Source organism: Salvelinus sp. IW2-2015, linkage group LG5 (genome assembly GCF_002910315.2).
Source record: "Salvelinus sp. IW2-2015 linkage group LG5, ASM291031v2, whole genome shotgun sequence".
In the NCBI taxonomy this organism is placed as follows: Eukaryota; Metazoa; Chordata; class Actinopteri; order Salmoniformes; family Salmonidae; genus Salvelinus; species Salvelinus sp. IW2-2015.
Window position 1 is genome coordinate 9,399,591 of NC_036844.1, and position 19,335 is coordinate 9,418,925.

At 46.5% G+C, this 19,335-nt stretch overlaps 2 protein-coding genes and 1 pseudogene across 2 annotated transcripts in view; 1 reads left to right on the forward strand and 2 right to left on the reverse strand.

Annotated features, from left to right (window-relative positions):
* LOC111964480 (seizure 6-like protein) overlaps positions 1–10,590 on the reverse strand; it is a 68,871-nt gene extending 58,281 nt beyond the window's left edge. The window contains exons 1-3 of the mRNA XM_070443762.1: positions 10,447–10,590; positions 4,011–4,051; positions 3,262–3,350 (exon numbers count right to left, since the gene is read on the reverse strand). Coding sequence (XP_070299863.1) covers positions 3,262–3,350; positions 4,011–4,051; positions 10,447–10,590 — 274 coding nt within the window. The remainder of the gene's footprint in view (positions 1–3,261; positions 3,351–4,010; positions 4,052–10,446) is intronic.
* A 631-nt stretch (positions 10,591–11,221) lies between these two features.
* On the forward strand, positions 11,222–14,667 carry LOC111963872 (nucleoplasmin). The gene is made up of 10 exons (XM_023987434.2): positions 11,222–11,318; positions 11,544–11,604; positions 11,694–11,776; positions 11,983–12,099; positions 12,362–12,455; positions 12,682–12,806; positions 12,999–13,024; positions 13,150–13,183; positions 13,365–13,403; positions 14,515–14,667. Exons 2-9 carry the CDS (start codon positions 11,568–11,570, stop codon positions 13,395–13,397), a joined length of 549 nt encoding a protein of 182 aa, XP_023843202.1. The 5' UTR covers positions 11,222–11,318; positions 11,544–11,567; the 3' UTR covers positions 13,398–13,403; positions 14,515–14,667.
* LOC112067833 (unconventional myosin-XVIIIb-like) overlaps positions 14,309–19,335 on the reverse strand; it is a 33,292-nt pseudogene continuing 28,265 nt past the window's right edge.

Below are 19,335 nucleotides of genomic sequence, written 5' to 3' on the forward strand. Positions count from 1 at the left end.
AGTTGTGCCTGGCCGGGCAGTCATGAGTGAACAGGGAGTACAGGAGGGGACTGAGSACGCACCCCTGAGGGGCCCCCGTGTTGAGGATCAGCATGGCTGATGTGTTGTTACCTACCCTTACCACCTGGGGGCTTCCCGTCAGGTAGTCCAGGATCCAGTTGCAGAGGGAGGTGTTTAGTCCCAGGRTCCTTAGCTTAGTGAAGAGATTTGAGGGCACTATGGTGTTGAACGCTGAGCTGTAGTCAATGAATAGCATTCTGACGTAGGTATTCCTTTTGTCCAGGTGTGAAAGTGCAGTGTGGAGTGCAATAAAGATTGCATCATCTGTGGATCTGTTGATGCGGTATGCAAATTGGAGTGAGTCTAGGGTTTCTGGGATAATGGTGTTGATGTGAGCCATGACCATCCTTTCAAAGCACTTCATGGCTACAGACGTGAGTGCTAGGGGTCGGTAGTCATTTATGCAGGTTACCTTAGTGTTCTTGGGCACACTATGGTGGTCTACTAAAAACATGTTGGTATTACAGACTCGGACAGGGAGAGGTTGAAAATGTCAGTGAAGACACTTGCCAGTTGGTCAGCACATGCTCGGAGTACACGTCCTGGTAATCCATCTGGCCCTGCGGCCTTGTGAATGTTGACCTGTTTATAGGTCTTACTCATATCGGCTGCAGAGAGCGTGATCACACAGTCGTCCGGAACAGCTGATGTTCTCATGCACAATTCAGTGTTACTTGCCTCAAAGTTATTTAGCTCGTCTGGTAGGCTCGTGTCACTGGGCAGCTCTTAGCTGTGCTTCCCTTTGTAGTCTGTAATAGTTTGCGAGCCCTGCCACATCCGACGAGCGTCGGAGCCAGTGTAGTAACGATTCGATCTTAGTCCTGTATTGACACTTAGCCTGTTTGATGTTTCTTTGGAGGGCATAGCGGGATTTCTTATTAGCTTCCGGGTTAGAGTCCCGCTCCTTGAAAGCGGCAGCTCTACCCTTTAGCTCAGTACGAATCCATGGCTTCTGGTTGGGGTATGTACGTACAGTCACTGTGGGGATGACGTCCTCGATGCACTTATTGATAAAGCCAGTGACTGATGTGGTGTACTCCTCAATGCCATCGGAAGAATCCCTTAACATATTCCAGTTTGTGCTAGCAAAACAGTCCTGTAGTTTAGTATCTGCTTCATCTGACCACTTTTTWATAGACCGAGTCACTGGTGCTTCCTGCTTTAATTTTAGCTTGTGAGTAGGAATCAGGAGGATAGAATTATGGTCAGATTTGCCAAATGGAAGGCGAGGGAGAGCTTTGTATGCGTCTCGGTGTGGAGTAAAGATGGTCCARAGTTATTTTTCCTCTGGTTGCACATTTAACATGCTGATAGAAATTAGGTAAAGCAGATTTAAGTTTCCCTGCATTAAAGTCCCCGGCCACTAGGAGCGCCGCCTCTGGATGAGCGTTTTACTGTTTGCTTATGGCAGAATACAGCTCATTGAGTGCGGACTTAGTGCCAGCATCAGTCTGTGGTGGTATGTAGACAGCTACGAAAAATACAGATGAAAACTCTAGGTAGATAGTGTTCCACAGCGAATCAGAGAGACCAGAGAATCTTGTTTCTAATGGTCTGAGAGTCCTTTAGGTGCCTTTTGGCAAACTTCAAGCAGGCTGTAATGTGCMTTTTACTGAGGAGTGGCTTCCGTCTGGCCACTCTACCATAAAGGCCTGATTGGTGGAGTGCTGCATAGATAGTTGTCCTTCGGGAAGGTTCTCCCATCTCCACGGAGGAACACTGCAGCTCTGTCAGAGTGACGCATCAGGTTTTGGAACAACTCCCTTACCAAGGCCATTCTCCCCGATTGCTCAGTTTGGCGGCCAGCTCTAGGAAGAGTCTTGGTGCTTCCAAACTTCTTCTGTTTACGAATGATGGAGTCCACTGTGTTCTTGGGGACTTTCAATGCAGACATTTTTTGGTACCCTTCTCCAGATCTGTGCCTCGACACAATCCTGTCTCGGAGCTCTATGGACAATTCCTTCGCCTTATGGCTTGGTTTTTGCTCTGACATGCACTGTCAACTGTGGGACCTTATATAGACAGGTGTGTGCCTATCCAAATCATGTCCAATCAATTGAATTTACCACAGGTGGACTCTCCGTTAGCAGGAGAAGGTGTCCCAGGACAACGCAATCCAAATATTTGATTATCACCGAGGTCAAGGAGATGGGACGATAGTCATTCAGGGATTTGGGATTATTCACTTTGGGAAGGGGCACATAGTTGCAGTTTTCCAGATTTCGGGGATTCTGCAGCTGTCCAGTAACACTTGAAAAAGTCTTCTGTATATGTCACGGCCATTTACACGCCCTAATAATCTGCCAGCTTAGATCACCACAGCATGTTGCTTCCAAGGATAGAGTTTAAAGAAGACCGAAGGGTCTAAGATAATTATGGGACTGTCATTTGTTAGGGTAAGTCATATACAGGAGGCCGGCCCATTTGTTCAAATCTATCAAAAAAGTTGTTAAGTTGTTTTCTGCGGCTGTTGTCAGTAAGCGGCACTGCTGCCAAGGTTTTCTTCTCCATAAATCTGTGTAAGTCTATGTAAGGGGTGAGAACCATGAGCCTAATAGGTTTGTATTGAAGTCAATGTACCCAGAGGAGGATGGAAAATACCTGTCCTCCGGCTACACCATGGTGCTACTGCAGAGGTGCTGTTGAGGCTACCGACGACCTTCATTGCAAAACAGTGTTTTTAATCAGATATTTGGTGACATGTTTTGTCTAAAAAGGATACAGTTTATCATGTTTTTTTTTTTTTTTAGGAAATTCACTGAGTAGCATGTTCCTCTCCTTCTTCCTCTGAGGAGCCTCCATTATCCAACGTAATTGAAAGTGCTCAAACAAATCAATTAGAATAGCCTATTAGGATTAAAATTAAGATTTGTATCATGATTCTAACTGTAATGGGCTAGAATTCTAGTAGCTACGCTATTTAGACACAGACAAAGCAAGTTGTGATAGTCATTCATGCTGGATAGGAGCCAAGGGGAACCTCAAACAAATCCATCAAATGGGTTAGCACAGAGATAACACACACACACACACACACACACACACACACACACACACACACACACACACACACACACACACACACACACACACACACACACACACACACACACACACACACACACACACACACACACACACACACACACACACACACCACACACACACCCATGGCCAGAAAGTTAAACCCAGCATCATTACCTTGTGTTTCCGCGCGAACCCGGTCCAAATCACACAGAGACAGAGTAGCGCTGACAGAGCACCGATTCGGTAATGGCCCGGTGGCATGGCTTCACACAGCCAGACAGAGCCGGTCTGCCCAGATAGACCTGCTAACGGAATGCGCGCGGAGAATAGGTTGGTGTTCGACAGTCGGTCTGCACAGCGATCTTCTAGATGTGAGGTGCCGCTTGTTTTTCTACCCCTCTGTCAGCGCACAGTGTGGTGGTGGTGATTTCTCTGCGGTCCGCATGTCTTGCCTCCCTTCGCCTGAACCTCGCAATGTGCCACGTCTCTTCTGCTCTTTCTGTCCTGATCTCTCTCTCTCTCCTCCCGCTATGCTGTGCCAAACTGCATGCCTCTCGATCTCTCACACCGCGCGCACACACACGTGCACATACGTTTTACACACACACACACACGCACGCACACACAGAGCCTGTAAGGACAGATCAATACATTAAAAGATACAGTATGTCCTGGCTTCAAACACCAAACAGAAGTAGTGCTGGAGCTGCTATAAAATTGAGAGAAAGCTTAAAATATTCTGGGTAAATGTTCATTTACTGTCTTTTCATACTTGAAAGGGATTTAGTCTACCGCAGACAACGTACCTGCCTTTGTCAATAATTAGGAATTAAAACTGCTGATTGTCGTTACAYATTGTGTGTGAGTGTGAGTGTGTGTGTGTGTGTGTGTGCCAACAGAGCTCTCTACCCCTTGGTATTCACCTAGCAAATGCCAGTATCCATGGCGGTGCCCTGTTGTACATCTGAAAGGACAGAGGGCAAAAGAGGAGCAGAGAAACACAGAAAAGAGAGTGCAGAAAGAAAGTCTCTCTGTGTTACACTTAAAATGGATAGAGAATGAATAGAGAACATGACTTGATAGATAGATAGAAAGTGTCAAGGTTTAGAGAGAGATAGAAACTGTTCGGGATAAGATAGACAGATAGAACGTATTGGGTTTAGAGAGAGAGATAGAAAGTGYTGGGGTTCAGAGAGAGATAGAAAGTGTCAGGTTTAGAGAGAGATAGAAAGTGTTGGGGTTTAGAGAGAGATAGAAAGTGTCAGGTTTAGAGAGAGATAGAAAGTGTTGGGGATAAGATAGAGAGATAGATATTTTCGGGGTTTAGAGCAAGAGATAGATACATTTGACATTTTAGTAATTTAGCAGACACTCTTATCAGAGCAATTTACAGGAGCAATTAGGGTTAAGTGCCTTGCTTAAGGGCACATGGACAGATCTTTCATCTAGTCGGCTCTGGGATTCAAACCACTAACCTTTCGGGATGAATTGGAACGCTGACTGTGAGCCAGGCCTAATCSCCCAACATCAGTGCCCAACCTCACTAAYGCTCTTGTGGCYGAAYGGAAGCAAGTCCYCRCAGCAATGTTCCAACATCTAGTGGAAAGCCTTCCCAGAARRGYRGAGRCTGTTATAGCAGCAAAGGGGGGACCAACTCCATATTAATGCCTATGATTTTGGAATGAGATGTTCGACGAGCAGGTGTCCACATACTTTTGGTAATGTAGTGTAAATAGAAAGTGTTGGGGTTTAGGATTGAGTTATGCAACTAGATGCCTCATTAAGGACCACAGCAGCTGGCCCTCTCCATCTGTCCCTTTCATAGTCCCCAATCTCCCCAACTATCACACGCAGTGCTTGTGTGTGTGTGTGACAGAGAGAGAGAGAGAGTCAGTGGTGGTCTGAGGAGCTGTCTAGGCTTGAAAGGATTGTGCTCTGTAGTGCGCATCACTGCATGTGCACACACACACACACACACACACACACACACACACACACACACACTAAGCAACAGAGTGGGACGGTGAGTGTTACGTAATAGCCAGGTCCAGGACTCGGACTTGACTCAGACTCGACCAGTCGTGACTTTGTTGTCAGAAAGTCTCTCTCCCTTGTTATTATTCAACATGATATATAGAAAAGCAAATGTCAGATAGCTGCTAGCCTTACCTTACCAAGTTATTCAGCTTTCTACATTGCAAAATGTAGCTTTGAGCACTAACAAGGGACTCGTGACTCGAGCACAAAGGACTCAGACTTGAATGCTAGGGACTTGATTCGGACTGGAGGTTTAGTGACTTGACTACATTATTGTCCCCTCCCCCCACCAATCTCTCTCTCTTACTCACACACACACAGACACACACACCACAGAGACCCGGCACTGAGCCTGTCATGTCCTACACAGTAACAGGGCTGGTAGGATTTACATACTAATCACCACAGCAGCAACACTAAGACATCCTCCTCTCCACCTTTTACCCAGACCCAATTAGCATTCTCTTCCTTCTCCCTGAAGTGTACACCCGTTGCCTCCTTCTAAGGGAGTCAAAAGCGTAGGATTGGTGTGTAAAACGCATGATAGTCCCTCCGTCGACACAAACACAACGCTTATCAATCCTTGAGGAGGGAGTGTACGAGTGCAACACTTCAGGGAGAGACGTGCGTTTCAGAAATGGATCCCGTTTTACCGTACAGATGGATCAAAATGAAGAGAGAATGAGAGAGTCAAACAGCATATAGGCTGCTGTCCATGGTGCTGAAACACACAACACTATCAGGCCACAGGAACCAGTGGTGTTCAGATCACACAGATGTGTACGATAGAAACACAGTAAAGCTTCAGTGCTTCTGTTCGCTCTCTAATGGTAACACATCTAAGACGATAAGCAATAGCACAGTGTTCTCCCCATCCCCGATAACAAAGGAAGAGACAACACATAGAGGTACGGAGGATGGAGAGATGTATTACTGGGAGATCTCTCAGTACTCGCCTCCTGGCTTCTCCCCACCACCACACCCTCGCTCTCKCCACTTTCCCTATCCCTCCCTTTCTCTCGCTCTCTCCCCTCTCACCCTCTCCTCGGATAGTGAGGGGGAAGGCATCAGAGGGGAGAGATGTGCTTATGCGGCACGTGTGTGTTTGTGTGTGTGTACGCAGAAGAGAGGGGGGGGGATAAGCCTCTGCAGTGAGACGAGCTCAATGATTATCACAGACCCGCAGTCTTACCATCTCACACTCACACTGTAGTATTCTAGCATTTATGTGGTGTGTGTGTCAGAAAGGTCACTTTCAACAGTTAAGCTCACATAAGCTAACTCACACCACACACACACACACACACACATATGCAGTGGGTGATAGTGTAGGTCATCCACTAGTAGTTGTATTGATTCATTGAACTCCTCGCTTCTTGTCCTCTGGGCACTGAGACACACACAACATGGCAAACAGTGTTAGCCATTGAACAGCACAAGATCAATATGCATCTCTCCTTCTCCGTTTCCTTCCTCTCTCCCTCTCTCTCATTGTCATGGCTGTCCCTGAAGCCAGTGAGGAATCTCCTTTCCATCCCACACACACTCAGCCGTGCACTGTCGAATGAGGGGGCTAAGTGTGTGTGTGCAATATGTGTGGCACTGTGTGCGTGTGTAGCACTGTGTGTGTGTGTGTGTGTAGTACCCCGTGTGTGTGTGCCGTGCATATGGAGTAGCCGTGTGGCAATGGCAGCTTGGTGTAGATCTCTTCAACTCCTCTCAGAAGGTTTCTATCGCCACGGAGACCACRTTTAGTTTTCCTGTGTTACACCATCAACAGGAACTAGCGCTGGGACTCACTACGTGCCTGTTGACTTACCGTACACCAACAAGCCTGCATGTCTCCCACGGTCCACTTTTTCTCCAAAGGCTTGATTCGAATGAGTCTTCTACAAGGTCAATGCACACACATCTGTGGATGGGGGACCTGTGCTTTTGTTATTACGCCTACGGTAATTCTATGGCTCTGTATCTCAGATCAACATCGGGGATTTCGTCCTCAGCTAGTTTTTATTTCCTCATCCAGTCGATCCCTCAAACCACTCTCTGTCTCACAAACACCCACAGTCTCTCGTCAGTTTCATTAGTATTCAGTCGATATGWCGCTGCCGTTAAAGTGGTCAAATCCACCGGTCAAGCTAGAAGCCATCAGGGACGCAATCAGCTCCATAATCATCTGAATTATTCCACATTATCCTGCAATTTATATTTCATATGAAATCCGACTGGATGGCTCATTACTGAAGGCCTGTATTTATGTCTGAATGTTATGGGAGAAATATGAGCCAGCATTGCAATCAGAGGACGAGGTCTTGTATTCATCTGGCATAGAGAATGTGCAGCTGTTTGAGTAGGCTTAGTTAAAGAGAAATGGGTGTTGTGTTACAATGTTGAAGTTTGTGTCAAATACACTTATGGCCAACTCTTTCAATGGTCTACTCTTTCTCTCTTTCATTAAATGGATGCATCTCTCTCTCTCTCTCATCCGTTCATCTTTCTCTCTTCTCTCTTCCCAAAGCGGTACTCTTTGATGGCCTGTCTAGGAGCAAGTGTGTGTGTCTGCTTATATGAGAATTTGTGTGTGTGCGAGTGAAAGTGTGTGTGTGTGTGTGTGTGTGTGTGTTAGTGAGTCTGTGTGGGTTCCCCTTAGGGGTGCGGTGCCCAAACACTCAGCTCATGTTTTCTCCACTCTGTTCTCCACTGACTGCAGAGATCCGAGCCCACAGAGCTGCATTAAATATACATCCCACGGCTGTCTGCAGAACACAAACACACACACACACACACACACATATACTGTAGAGAATGAGAATTGAAGAACTGAGGCTCTCACACAACAACAAACTGCTTGCTTTATGTGTTTTCAACAACATCACCGTTAAAAGACATCCCTCATTACGCCACACACACTAAGGTTACACAGTCACACACTACAACACTGTATACGCTTACACAGTAGCCTAAACATAGTCACTCACTACTACTGTTACTAGTCTCGGAAATCCCAGACCTAGGGTAGCAACTACATAGGGGCATTGTGGGAGGCAACCTGTCTGTCTCGACTAGAGAGACTGCTACTGTACTAGCCAACTCACCACACAGTGGATAGGATTTTCCAACGGGATTTTCCCTAAAAGAAACCTGGAACACAAGCGGCATGAATCCATAGAGAATGATAGAGGCCTCTAGTGGTCAAAAGTCTGTATTAGCATGGGCAGCGCCACTGAGGGCTTCCACCATTTTAAAGTAGTCAACTGGGCGGGACGTCCAACTTCATTTGCTGATCCCTCCTGGTGACCCTGTTGGAGTCGTGTCCAACCAGGTCATCAGGAAGGATCAGCCAATTGTGAAGGAGAAAATGTCCTACTTCAAAATTGAGATGGCCTCGATTCCAACGCTGTCACTGACACTTTAWTGAAACAGATACAAAGATGAGTCCTCTGTCTATCTCTATGCACGAATCCAACAACAAATGTGTCTGAACCCCATATCCTCGKCCCTCCATTTGCGTGTTCACGCACGCCTCCGCCAAGCGTCTCCAAGCTGAGGGAGTGGAAATGATYGAAGGTGTTAGCCCCTCCCGGCAGGCACTTCAACTGAGCCTGCAACGCTGCTGGCTTCACAACGAAGTGGAATCCCATAAGGCACGGTCTTCTTCTTCAGTGGTGTTTAACGGCAGTTGGCATCCAATATTAATGTTGCATTACCGTCATCAACTGGACTGGAGTATAAATCCATTATGCTGTGTGATACAAAATTGGAAAAAGAGAAAAAAACAATGACCCTGCCAACTAACCCTACACTTATTAACCCCCATCTGATCCTACACCAGSCCGATGGTTCCTCTGCATCTGCCACCACAACATGTATTTTCTGTGATTGCAATGAACGCTAAGAAACCAACCTTACTTTGAAGCCCATTTCATTTGTAGGCCCATCAAAGGTCAAATAGGGGGGTGCTTATATCAAATYAAATGYATTTATATAGCCCTTCTTACATCAGCTGATMTCTCAAAGTGCTGTACAGAAACCCAGCCTAAAACCCCAAACAGCAAGCAATGCAGGTGTAGAAGCATGGTGGCTAGGAAAAACTCCCTAGAAAGGCCAAAACCTAGGAAGAAACCTAGAGAGGAACCAGGCTATGAGGGGTGGCCAGTCCTCTTCTGGCTGTGCCAGGTGGAGATTATAACAGAACRTGGCCAAGATGTTCAAATGTTCATAAATGACCAGCATGGTCAAATAATAATAATCACAGTAGTTGTCGAGGGTGMAGCAAGTCAGCACCTCAGGAGTAAATGTCAGTTGGCTTTTCATAGCCGATCATTAAGAGTATCTCTACCGCTCYTGCGGTCTCTAGAGAGTTGAAAACAGCAGGTCTGGGACAGGTAGCACGTCCAGTGATCAGGTCAGGGTTCCATAGCCGCAGGCAGAACAGTTGAAACTGGAGCAGCAGCACGRCCAGGTGGACTGGGGACAGCAAATTATATTTGTCCTGTTTCACACGTACAAGTGTGTGAGACACCCTCGGAGAGTGGGGTCACGGCCAGGGATCAGCCATTAATGACGGCGTGCTGGTAAAGGTCTACTACTCACCGGCAGCCTCTTAGGATCCCTCACCCYTGTCCCATTTCCTCTACTTTCTTCACTGCCTCAGCACGCTACACCTTCGGTACAACTCTGACCCTGGCGACCTCCTCCTGCTTCTCTCGCACCGGACACTTCTGATCCCCAGCAACATGGGCACCCCTACAGTTAACACATACCACTTGTTTCACCGTTACTACACATTCCCTTGTCTCATGCCCTCCTGCACACTTCTCACATCTAGGATTCTCCCTCCTACACACTGCTGCAACATGACTATAAACTTGGCACCTGACACACCGTAGTGGATTCGTCACTCAAGCTCTGATGGGATAACTGATATATCCTAACATGAYTTTGTTGGGCAACGACTTAACATCGAAACTCAACAGGACAGAGAGTTTCTGTTTCAGCACCAGGTCTGCGTCGCACCAAACGGTGACCGTCAAAGACACTGGGAATCTTCAACTTCAGTTGATCCACCTCCACCCTTACCGCTACCCCAGTAATCATTCCTTTCAATGGCACCCTGTTCTTGAGAGCAAAGCAAGTAACAGGCCTTGTCTCCATTCACATGGCGCGGAGCGCCGCTCCCTCTCGGTGGGAGAAACACAAAAAATCCACTTCGGGTTACCTTCACCGATTCACCAGAAGCCAACTCCCTTTCCCCTCAACCTGAAACCACATGTGGGTCAGCTAAAAGGAAGGGTCCACTTTATCCAAAAACCTCACTCCTACCGGACCAGATGAACGACCATCGGGTTCCAAGCTCAACACCACATCTGCCACCTCAGGTAATCCATCGCCATTCTCTTCCATATCACCTCCAGCACTCGGTCTGGAGTGCAGCTCATTCTGTTTGCACTTGACACTGATCTTCATCGACATACAGTCTCCCTCGCTGTTGCTAGCTTCACCGGATTCAAACTCATCATCTGTTTGCTTCACTCTCCTTATCCTCTTCTTTTTTTTTGTGGGGTTACTCTCCTCATCATCCTCAAGCTATTTACAGGTTCCTGAGATGAATGATCGCGCTGAGCAGCAGGCTCACTAGAAGTCTTCTTCCTAACTTCAACTCTAGCTTATCAACAGCAGTCCATCCAGTATTCCCCTCACTCTTCCTCCCTCCATTGCTGGCATCATCTTCATCATACTCGTTCAGACTTCACACCGCTATTACTAGGATGCCTTGTTTAAAAAAAAACTTTCCATTGCCATTTTCGAGAACATGCTCTCCACTCCATGCAGTCTTAGCCCGAGACCGCTCTACTGGGCACCCGATGAGCAATTTCACACAAAAGAATGGAGAGGGTGCCTTCAAGCAAGAGTGTTCCGAAGGTTATGTGTTCTCTGGAAGTCACGGTAGAGGCTAGGCGGTGGATTGGGATTCAAACAGTGCCTCTGTTCTAGGGTNAGGCGGTGGATTGGGATTCAAACAGTGCCTCTGTTCTAGGGTGCGTCACCCAGGGTAAACGGGCCAATTAGCTTTGGCGCTTAATGCTTTATTAGCGTCACCTGTCAACTCATCATCTTTATAATCGTCAATTTCCGAAGATGCGTTTCTCTCSTTCTCTATCTGTCCAGGACCAGTCTGAAGTGCAGCGCCTTCCGTAAGCATGTTCATGCGACGTTATGWTTGAGGCTTTGATTGCGAGATTCCTTGGGTCTTACTAAGTATTAGCTGACTGAACTCTCCTCAATGGTGAAGGACGTTTCTGATAACCACCAGGAACGTCGTTTAGTCAGCAAAATAAATATAGGCGTTTGACAAACTTCTGCAMATTTAATGTGTTAGGTCTCCGTGTGTGTGACTCACGAGTATTTGTTTTTCCCAGGTRAAGTTTTTCAAGTTTGTAAAAATGCACAAACAGGAAAAACCACTGTCGATGTTATGGGGTAGGTATTTAGCTAGAAATTGTTCCTGGAGTGCCCATTAAATGTAGCTGTGACGGAATCGGTTAGGTTTTATTTTATTCTGTTTGTAGGTTGTGAACTCAGCGACTCAAAGATGCAGGAAACATTCAAAACGGATGATACAAACTACCAACACCAACTCGCCCTGAGAACTGTAAGTCATTACTCATCTTGGCGCATTACATTTTACAATCAAGTGCTGTACAAACACGTGAACTGATTTTAGGGTTTCGGGTGGTGTATAGTAGCCCAGCATGTTTGAAACACTTGATATGTTACTACGGGTAGCAAGACTGCAATCAATGCAATTTTAAATAAATTCAGTGGTGCATTTGCAAATGACTGACTTGTCCCTGGCAGATGTGTCTGGGCGCAGGCGCCAAAGAAGAGTTCAACATTGTGGAGTTGATTACTGGAGAACCGGCTAATGGTAAAGGTGTAGCCGTGGCGACCCTGCATGCCAACGGCATGCCCATGGTAAGATGTAGTCCCATTTTTTTTTTTGTGGCAGCCCAAATTGTTTTAGGAATAAATCGATTGGATTGCAGTTAATTTTTTTAAATTGATAAACCTGGATTTCTATTGGGAAGTTGAACTTCTTCCCAATGACCTACACCTACAAGGTGAACTTAAATCTGATAATGGGAGTAATCACCAGGGGTTACAGGCCTATCCTAGCTGGGTGCCTGGGTCTAACAGTTTGAATTAGACCAGTTATTGTCTGTGTTCATATCTCTAGGTCAATCTCTCTGGGCTTGAACTCCACCCTCCTGTCACCTTCAGGCTGAAGAGTGGTGCTGGACCTGTGTACATCTGTGGGGAACACATTGCACGTGAGTAGGGATGACCAGGGATGCCCAAAATGAGGGGTTTGAGTGTGAAAATGAAGGGCTTACTGACTTCTGGTTCAGCTTGTCAAGGTCTTGAGGAGTAGCTGGTTTATTACTGTGGAATCGGGTGATGAAATAGTTTAGCCAAGGGGGTAGTTCTAGAGGTTTGGACATCCCACTACAGGGCTTTCAAACTGGCAGCTGTCATCTATAACTTGTTGCTTTCCAGTGGAGGATGACTTCTCAGGCATGGAGAGTGGTGATGAGGAGATGGAGGATGAGGAGGAAGACATTGAGGAGTCTCCTGTGAAGCCTAAGAAAGCACTAGCCAAAAGCGTAAATGCTGCAGGCAAGGTATCTGTTTTTATATCTGAAATTCTAGCTCATATTTTTGGTGGAATGATTTATCGTTACTATTTTCACTTGGACACTTGGCACAGCAATACACATACTTATAGCATGTGTTCTTACTCAAACTTGGCTTGACAACGAGATGGTATGCACAAACCGATCTGGGATCAGGCTAATGTTGTTCCCCCTCTCCAGAAAAAGAAGCCAGAGGCAGCAGATGAGTAAGTCGTGTTAATCAATGCTTCTATGACGCATTTATGAATTCATTTCCTGGAAGTGCTTTACAGAAATGTAATTGTTGCTGTATCTGGTTGCCAAAGCCATAATTGATGCTCTCTCCTTCCAGACCCGTGTCTGACGACGAGAACCCTCCCAAAAAGGTGCTTTAATATTTACTCTGCCTTTAATATTAATACGTTGCTGTATTTACTTTCCTGTTCAATCTGAGACTCCAGCTTTGTCCCAAATGGTACCCTATTCCCTATATAGTGCACGTAATCTTTCCTGTTAGAATCACGACTGGCCTGGTTTTAAAATGGTGGTTTCTATGCTTTTTTTCAGGGAAAGGGGAGAGGAAAAGGCAGGGGAAAGTAATCCCAGGTAAGTGGCTACCTGGTGACTGCCTCAGGGTGTAATGGTAATCCCTGAGTGGGCCTCTGTATCTGTTGGTAGAGCATGGTGCTTGCAACACCAGGACTGTGGATTCCATTCCTAGGACCACCCGTACGTCAAATGTTTGCACGCGTGACTCACTTTGGCTAAAGTGKCTGCTAAATGGCATATATAAAATCCACTCCACTATACTGGACAAAATATAAATGCAACATAGAAAGTGTTGGTCTCAGGTTGTGAGCGGAAATGAAAGATCCCAGAAGTTTTCCATGGCTACAAAGATGCCCTCTATTTTACGGCCTTTTTAGTGAGCGTTTCTCCTTTGCCAAGATGATCCATCCACCTGACAGGTGTGGTACATCAAGAAACTGATTAAACAGCAGGATTGTTACACAGGTGCACTTTGTGCTGGGGACAATGACAAAAGGTAACTAAAATGTGCAGCTCTGTTGCATAACACAATGCCACAGATGCCTCAAGTTGAGRGAATGTGCAATTGGCATGCTGACTGCAAGAATGTCACCAGAGATGTTGCCAGAATTTAATGTTAAGTTCTCTACCTGAAGCCACTTCAAATGCCATTTTGGAGTTTCAGTATGCCAAAATGGCCTCCACTGCAGACCATGTGTAACCATGCCAGCCCAGGACCTCCCCATCCAGCTTCTTCACCTGCAGGATTGTCTGAGACCAGCCACTYAGACAGTTGATGAAACTGTCTGTAATAAGGCCTTTTGTGCGGGACGTATACTAATTGGCTGGGCTTGGCTCCCAAGTGGGTGGGCCTATGCCCTCCCAGAYCCACCCATGGCTGGGCCCCCTGCCCAGTCATGTGAAATCCATAAATCAGGGTAAATTTATTTCAATTGATTTCCCTATATGAACTAACTCAGTGAAATTCTTAATGTTTTGTTTATTTGTTCATTACATTTGTTTTTCATTAGTCCACTATACAGTTCCAAAATGTTTGCAAGTTAAGATTGGACTTTTTAAAGAAGCAAAATGTCACTCGCCACAAGGCAAGTGACACGTTGGCTGTGTTCTCGAGCAGCTCAACTGTATGATGGAAATTTTGTTAAACCATTTCTTTGGTCTTTTTCAGGTGCTGCTGCTCATCCAAATGTCCTGTTTGGTCAATACAAAGGTTCTGTCAATCAAAGTGTCTTTCTACCTGTTCAGTACATGGATTAAACTAAGGCTGTTTGTCCTGTACATGTGGTCGGCGCTTTGTAAGTAAATCGTTTGGAAGAAATGGTCTTGTGTCCTTGTCGTACATGTTGATTACTACCACTATGTAATTGGTTTATCACCCGTAATCTACGAACCATGTTCTTCTAATGTCAAATCATGACGCTGGTGATCTTCAGGTGGGAAAGTCAGACTTCTAGCAAGAGGCCTGAGTTCTCAGTTTGACTGTTAAATCCCCCCGGTTATCTTGAAAGCTCTGAAGTTGGAGGGCTCAGTTTTGAATGCGACACCTTGTAGAGTCTACACCCCTACAAATTAAATCTGTGGGTAAAGGGGGCGGGGTGCAACTCAACGTTAGGTATACTCTGTATATTGAGTTGCACCCTGCCCCCTTTACCCACAGATTTAATTTGTAGGGGTGTAGACTCTACAAGGTGTCAAGYGTTCTAGAAGGATGCTGGCCCATTCTTCATACAAGTGTGAAACCCAGCGTGCCTGGCAACTATTACCGTACCCTGTTCAAAGACCCTTAAATTGTGTCTTTCCCGTTCACCCTCAATGGCACACATGATCCACGTCAAGGCTTAAATCCTTTAACCCGTCAACTCCCCTTCAGTCATGTAAAGAGGTGTTAATGTTGTATAGTTCGATGATCAGTTGACCTGGCCTCAACCCAATTGAGATGGTTTGAAGGAAAATAAGTGCTCAGCATGTGGGAACACCTTCAAGGCTGTTGGTAAAGCTGTCAAGGTAAAGGGTGGCTACTTTGATACAATGTAGAAAAAATTACTGGTGGCTGTGGAACAGTTTCTCTAATCTAACAATTTATATTCAGTGGGCTCATTTCAATTAACCACACAATCCATCTTTGGCTTGTGTGTATTTTTTGATTAATTCTTCAATGTGTTGTCAGACCCTTGACTATCTAAATTGTTCCCCCCTGAATCTACACACAATAGCCCATAATTACAAATCAAAAAACAGTTTTGGATTTTTAGTATTCAGACCCTTTACTCAAAGAGATTACAGCCTCGAGTCTTCTGGGGTATGACTCTACAAGCTAGGCACACCTGCATTTGTGGAGTTTTCTCTGCAGATCCTCAAGCTCTGTCAGAATGGATGGGGAGCGTCGCTGCACAGTTCTCTCCAGAGATATTAGATTGGGCCACTTAAGGACATTCAGAGACTTGTCCCAAAGCCACTCCTGCGTAGTCTTGGCTGTGTGCTTAGGTTTGTACTGTTGGAATGGTGAACCTTCACCCCAGTCTGAGGTCCTGAGTGCACTGGAGCAGTTTTCATCAAGGATCTCTGTACTTTGCTCCCTCGATCCTGACTAGTTCCTGCCACCACCATGCCTTCTCCAGATGTGAGGCTTGGCATTCAGGTCAAAGAGTTCAATCTTGGTTTCATCAGACCAGAGAATCTTGTTTCTCATGGTCAGAGTCCTTTAGGCAAACTCCAAGCGGGCTGTCATGTGCCTTTTTACTGAGTGGCTTCCGTTTGGCTACTTTACCATAAARGCCTGATTGGTGGAGTGCTGCAGGGATGATTCTCCCATCTCCACTGAAGAACTCTGGAGCACTGCCAGAGAGACCATTGGGTTCTTGGTCCCCTCCCTGACCAAGGYCCTTCTCCCCCGTTTGGCTGGGCAGCCAGCTCTAGCAAGAATCTTGTTGGTTTCAATATTCTTCCATTTAAGACTCATGGAGGCCACTTTGTGGCTGCAGAAATGTAATACCCTTCCCCAGATCTGTGCCTCGACACAAGGCGGGAGATAGTGGGGGGGTCGGAGGAGCTGTGCGTTTGGCTCGAGTACCTGGGGGCTGCTGATGAAGCCTGGGGTACGCTTATGTTGCGCAGGATGGCGGCTCGGGGCAGCAGTGGGGAAGGAGGTTTGAGGATGCTGCGGGGCTCCTGGAGGTCTTCGGGGCCCAGGGAGAGGGCTGAGGCTCTGCGGCGGAGGGTTGAGGCCCCAGTGGTCTGGTAGATAGGGAGAGAAATAGTACTGCCATCCCCCTCCCCGGACTCTGCTCCCCCTCGCCGCTTACGAAGCCCCTCTAATAGCTCGGAGAGGGCAGAGGAGGAGGAGGCCCGACCAAGATGTGAACTACCCCCATTACCAACCACACCCCCTGGTTCTGAACCCTCCTCATCTGGGTCCACACAGGAGCTGGGTGAGAGGGAGAGAAAGGATAATCAAATATTGGAAATATAAAACAGTTTTAGGGCTCTATTCAATCAGATGCGCTCTAGCCAACATCCACATAGTGGTTGTTTTGGCGGTGTCGGAGGTGAAACTGCGTTAGAGCTGTGAAATCCACAAGCGGCTCCTGGCATTATACCTAAAGTGGACATTGCCAATGACTGCACGAAGTCGCATTAACAGAAATCTCATGCAGCCTTATTTACAAGTTCTAACACTGGAATGTCAGATGTAATCTACACCTCAATTAAGATAATGGAAGTCCTCATTATTTAGTTTCATGGTCATTATTTCTGTATAACCTACACTTTCTCTTTCTGAACTTCTAACATGAGTGGGACGGACGTTGCTTTTTGACAATGATCAAGAGCAGCTGCTCACCGATTTGACAGCTCCAACGCAGTTACACCTCTGACACCGCCAAAACATCAGCTATGAGGGTGTCGGCTATCGCCGGTTAACGCTTGATCTGATTAAATGCTTGATAGGCCTTAGTATCTATGCAGTTGCTATTGAATTGACCTACTGAAGTTGAACTGTACTGAATCAAACTGAACTGACAACTCACCGGAAGCTGTAAGTGCTCATGGTGTCGGTGACAGACTGGCGCCCCGACTGGTTGCTGATGGTACTGCTGCCATAGGGAGAGCCCCGTCTAGCCCCCCCTCGGGGAACGCCCAGCCAATGACGGATGCCCTCTCCAACATCCTCTGTGCCCAGAGATTGAGAACCAACACTAGACACACTGTCGCTGAGGAAGAGCGGGAACACACACAGTGTCACTGAGCGACAAAGATCACACAAGCACAGTACCAAGAGACAGAACACACATGGTGTCACTGAGAGACAGCGATCACACAAACACAATACCAAGAGACAGAACACACATGGTGTCACTGAGAGACAGCGATCACACAAACACAATACCAAGAGACAGAACACACATGAGTCCACACAGCCAGAGATGCAACACTTCTAAGCCATGGTCAGCTCACAGCAGTTCAGACACAGTGTCCTCAGAGGACATTTCCTGTCCCTGTGTCCTCTCTCTCCTGCTGTGTGACTGCAGGTGGTGGCAGATCATATTGGAGACACAGTCAGAGGTGTCAGACATTCACACTCAGTACTCAGGTCACATACTGGTACTGTATATAAACAAACTGACTACAACCTCTCCCATCTGCCATCAGAGAGAGGAAAGAAGAGGAAGATGGAGGGAGCAAGAATTAAAAAGTAATTGGTCAGGGAATAGAAGTTTAAGAGAACAGAGAGAGAAAGAGGGAGGAAGAAGTGATAAAGCAGGAAAGATTGCGAGAGGGATTGATAAAATGAGAATAGATCATGGAAGAGGAGATAGATAAAGAAAGAAAGAGGGAGAGAGAGAGAGAGAGAAAGAGAGAGAGAGAGAAGAACTGGCCTCTGTACTGCAATGCTTGGGACTCCATGCCTTATGGAAGACACAAGAATATCACAGCTGGTGAACTCTCAGAACAGAGAAAAGATTAATGTGTCTCTTACAAAGGGCTGTGTGTCTGTGTATCTCTTACATAGGGCTGTGTGTCTGTGTAGGTGTCTCTGCTCCAGCCCTGTGGCTCTCAACCTTGTCCACCTACAGGGAGCTACTGGGTGTTTCTTCAGAGAGTAGCTGTCAGACTACAGCTCAGGCATTTAGCCATGCACTGTCTGTCTGTTGACATCACCAACAGCCCAGGGACCATATATATATCAGATATCAGACTGGTCTAATAACTGAAACAGCCCAAGACCTAGCACTCTAGATTCAAGCCAACACAGGCGCGTGGATAGACATCTGCACGCACGCACACACACATGCTGGGACCCAGGGTTCTTACATGTCTCTCTTCTTAGCAAAGGATTCCACAGCCGTCGAAACACTGGAATCAGGAAGAAGGGTGAAAGGTCAGGGGTGTGGGTTCAGAGCAGTGATGATGTAACTTCCTTCTGGACACAACTGTACCTGTCATCCCATTGCTTTAACCCTCCACCATACCACTTTTACATATCAAACACAGTAACACACTCATACCACTTTTACATATCAAACACAGTAACACACTCATACCACTTTTACATATCAAACACAGCTGTAATTGTACCTCCCATGCATCATGGAAGACAAGAATATCAAAGCAGGTGATCTCTCAAACACACACCTTAGAACAGAGACGAGCTCATTGTGTCTTCTTAAACGTACGTGCTCGTAGTTCTTTGCTCCAGCCCTGTGGTTCTCAAACTGGTCCACCCACAGACCACAAGACAAACCAACAGGGAAATGGAGCCAGGTGCCTCCGTAGACAGTAACAGTCAGACATCTAGCCATGCACACAGCCACTCACAACAAGGCTATTCAGCTCACAACCAGCATTGCAACATGCTCGGTCTGTCCACGTCATCAACAGCCCTGGATCAAGTCAGAGAACAGACTGGTCTAAACACACACACACACACACACACACACACACACACACACACACACACACACACACACACACACACACACACACACACACA

Bases quoted from the DNA above. Each gene is read 5' to 3' on its own strand.
- LOC111963872 (XM_023987434.2), top strand. From the start codon at position 11,568: ATGCACAAACAGGAAAAACCACTGTCGATGTTATGGG. The intron at 11,605-11,693 runs GTAGGTATTTAG...TTCTGTTTGTAG, and splicing joins ACCACTGTCGATGTTATGGG to GTTGTGAACTCAGCGACTCA. The intron at 11,777-11,982 runs GTAAGTCATTAC...TGTCCCTGGCAG, and splicing joins ACCAACTCGCCCTGAGAACT to ATGTGTCTGGGCGCAGGCGC.